At 34.6% G+C, this 3,426-nt stretch overlaps 1 protein-coding gene across 1 annotated transcript in view; it reads right to left on the bottom strand.

Annotated features, from left to right (window-relative positions):
- Window positions 1-1,870: 1,870 nt before the first annotated feature.
- Window positions 1,871-3,426, bottom strand: part of pla2r1 (phospholipase A2 receptor 1) — a 28,314-nt gene continuing 26,758 nt past the window's right edge. Inside the window, exons 29-30 of the mRNA XM_047362615.1 lie at window positions 3,081-3,116; window positions 1,871-2,852 (exon numbers count right to left, since the gene is read on the bottom strand). Of these exons, the coding sequence (XP_047218571.1) occupies window positions 2,638-2,852; window positions 3,081-3,116 (251 nt within the window). The 3' untranslated portion in view covers window positions 1,871-2,637. The remainder of the gene's footprint in view (window positions 2,853-3,080; window positions 3,117-3,426) is intronic.

Here is a 3,426-nt window from a genome sequence, read left to right as displayed (position 1 = left end):
TCGAGCTGGCGTCATAACTTCCGGACTGAGCGCAGAGGCGACGACAACAAACTCAAGTCGGGAAAAATAAAATAAAATAAAATATAAATCCGGGGCAATTAACTGTATCTAAACATAAGCATAACATAAAACTAAGAAGACAACGTGAGAGAAAGAAAACTGAGTCAGAGAAAGAACTAATATAATTTAAAAAGTCAAGTCAAGTTTATTTATATAGCGCTTTTCAAAAAACACGGAATATAACTTAACATAGCCTGAATGAGAAAAGAAATATGACGTCAAAGTAAAATAAATAAATAAATACAAAATAATATACAGATATATATATATATATATATATATATATATATATATATATATATATATATATATATATAATACCAAATCAATAAATAACTAGAACGTATTTACTATCAAGAAAAAATTAGAAACATTCAAATTTATCACTCACAAAACTCTGCCGTTCAGTGTCTAAGGTAAGAACTGGACTAAAATAAATGAATTTTAAGGCTGTAAAAATGTAAGATACCTTCTTTTCTGTATTATGGTCATTATTGCCACAGCTCTTTGTAATACGCATGGGTTCCCGCAAGACTATAAACTGCATATCCTTTAACACCTTGCAGTTGCACAGCTCAGTTAACTGTACTTACAGGCTACTGGTTTTTTCTATTGAATTTTTACACTCAAAATCTATTTTTGTCAATAGAGCCTAGTTTTTTTTTTTACTTTTGCCCTCACAGTATTTCCTGGAGAACCACATAGACGACTTCATCAATCAATAACTGATAGGGATGGACACATATGTATCTTTTGATCTAGAAATTCTGAACCGCGGAAAATATATTCTGACAATCTGACACAAGCGTTTGTTTTCACGTCTCAAAACATAGATCTCAAAGCAATTTTCTTGTGCCACTTTTATTCTGAAATTCCTCAACTTCCGGTTTTGTTTGGGCATCCTTGCTGTCGGTGTCTTCCCACTAATGTTTCTCAAAAATCACACCCACTGATCTCTTATCCTCCGCTAGCTGCGTAAGAAGTCCAACATTTTGCACCAGATAACCCTCCCTTATGCTTGCACGCAAATTTTTTCTGCTGCCCAGTGAAGCTTTTATGAATTATTAAATAATCTACATTTAGTCAGATATTGCTGAACATTTTAAAGCTGCGCCTCACTGACAGCTTGTATAGACAATCTAATGGCAGAGACTGTGTTTTACTGCGATAAAGGAACCATTGGGTAATTCTTATTTCACAAAGACTGAAAATGAAGCACTAGTTCAACAAGGAGAATGCTTGAGCTCTTGTCTATAATTTGAAATTCCATGTAACATATGATCTGCTACGAAAATATTGTTTATGCAAACATCTAATCCTATTAAAAAATATATGAAACTGTTTGATTAAACGCACATCATTTTGTGGTTATCTTAGCAACTGTTTTTGGTCCCCATCTGACCTTTCTGAGTAGATCAAACAGGATTTGCTTTAGGCTTGTTAGGCTCTCCTTTCATAATTACTTTAATCGTCTTTTAAAACAAATAAACTATCAGTGCATGAATATAATTTGTAGTGAGATCAAAACAAAAACAAATATTATAAGTATTTCTAACGCCTATGTGTGGAAGTTATTTGTTCAGGAGCCAAAATTGCAAGTAAATCTTCAGTGCTACGTGCTATAGATGTAATGCACAATTCATGTCAATACTTGATATTCCAGTTATTATTGTTTCCTAATATCACTTGTCTTGCAGCAATTATGCCCAAAACTAAAGCGATAAACCTGCAGACAATTTCACAGACAGATGTATTTTGTTCCATAGACTTTCTGTTGTCCTGTCTTATATAAAGCAGCACTCCTAGCCGGTTTAATCCAAGCTCAATTTCATTTAATGCAAATAAAACTGTACACAATGCACTTCTTAATTTTGCTTTGGACGACCAAACCTAAATAAAAACAGAGATCAGTTGTTTGGACATTGCTAGGACTGACAAAAACACATTCCAACGTCAATATACAGCATGTATACATACAAAATAACATGTAAATACAAAAGTAATACTGACAACTGTACTGTACCACATGTACGGATCCAGCAATCCATAAGCTCCTGAATGCATCATTTACAGAATCAGGTAAGTAATATTAAGGTATCAGTGTTGTTTTTAATAGAAATATGAAATACCACAAATTTCCTTCAATTTTATAAATCTTCTGAATCTTTAAAATCAATGGTTTTCTTCATTGAACAGTTACCAAATAAACAGAATGGATTTCACGCTTTTTCTCTTTAAAAAATTGTTGTGAACTCATATGTTAGACGATTTCAGCCATCCTTTCCTCAAAATAAAAATAAAAAAATCAGATCTTAGTTTAAAGCATAAATTCAGATACTGGTTCTGTGTGTCAGCAGAAGGGATTGACTCCTACTTTAGTCTCAGTTGAATGCTTTAAATAAATCCAAATCAGAGACCCAACAGGATCCTTCAAACAAAACAAACACTGTCATCATCTCAGCTCTGTAGTGAGAAGTTGGTGTCACAGCTTAAAGACTTCACCTGGCCCTTAAACCAGACAGGAAAATTCTGAGACACACACAAAGACTCACAAAATACAAAAATCCAAGGGTGATATTACCCTAAGTGAGCCTCCAGGTCAGTAATAAGAACATTTCCATCTGATTCTGTTGCTTGAGAGTTGGTTTGTCTGTAATAAGCACTTCCGAGGGAGGGGAAACCACGAAATCGTGCAGGGTTCCTCCTGTATAGAAACCACATTGCCCCTGCCAGCAGGGCAAAGATCAATACGGCCACTACCACCGCAGCAGGGATGACCCCATGATGTAAACCTGCAAAAAACGTCATGTTTTAGACCAAGGTTAGATAACTCTCCTGATGAATAACAGCCAAAACTCATAAATAATTTAATATTTTTGGCAAATAGTCTGTAAACTAATAACTGTGAGTAAGTGTGATTTGCTGACATTGGTTATCATGCGCTGGTGTTTATTGTACCAACTCTAAACAATGAATCTATCTATAGTTTTCAAAGTCAACCAGTTTTTAAAGAAACTTACCATTAAGTGGTTCCACTTCCACCTCAGTAGTTACATCTGCAAAAGATGGAGTAGACTAAGGTTTAGTATAGCTTCTCATAAATTATCTTTGGCATTCAGGACAGCTGACTGCATGCTAAAAAAGAAATTATACATTGAGGTAAGTTTCTGGTGCAATGCGACCTTCAAAACAGTGACACTAACATTCACAAGCATATTTAATTATTCAGGCCTGTGTACACAAAGTAGCATTCATCAAAAGGTTTGTGTCCCTGCAGTTGGCAACTATAAACATTAATTCTCACCCTTCCATTTGCCCTGTCATGTAGTCAAAATGCTTATAGGTCAGTGGCTCTGTACATTTTCT

Source organism: Girardinichthys multiradiatus, chromosome 4, assembly GCF_021462225.1.
Source record: "Girardinichthys multiradiatus isolate DD_20200921_A chromosome 4, DD_fGirMul_XY1, whole genome shotgun sequence".
NCBI lineage: Eukaryota > Metazoa > Chordata > Actinopteri > Cyprinodontiformes > Goodeidae > Girardinichthys > Girardinichthys multiradiatus.
Note: the sequence above shows the minus strand (reverse complement) of the source record. Positions and strands in the feature narration are given on the sequence as shown.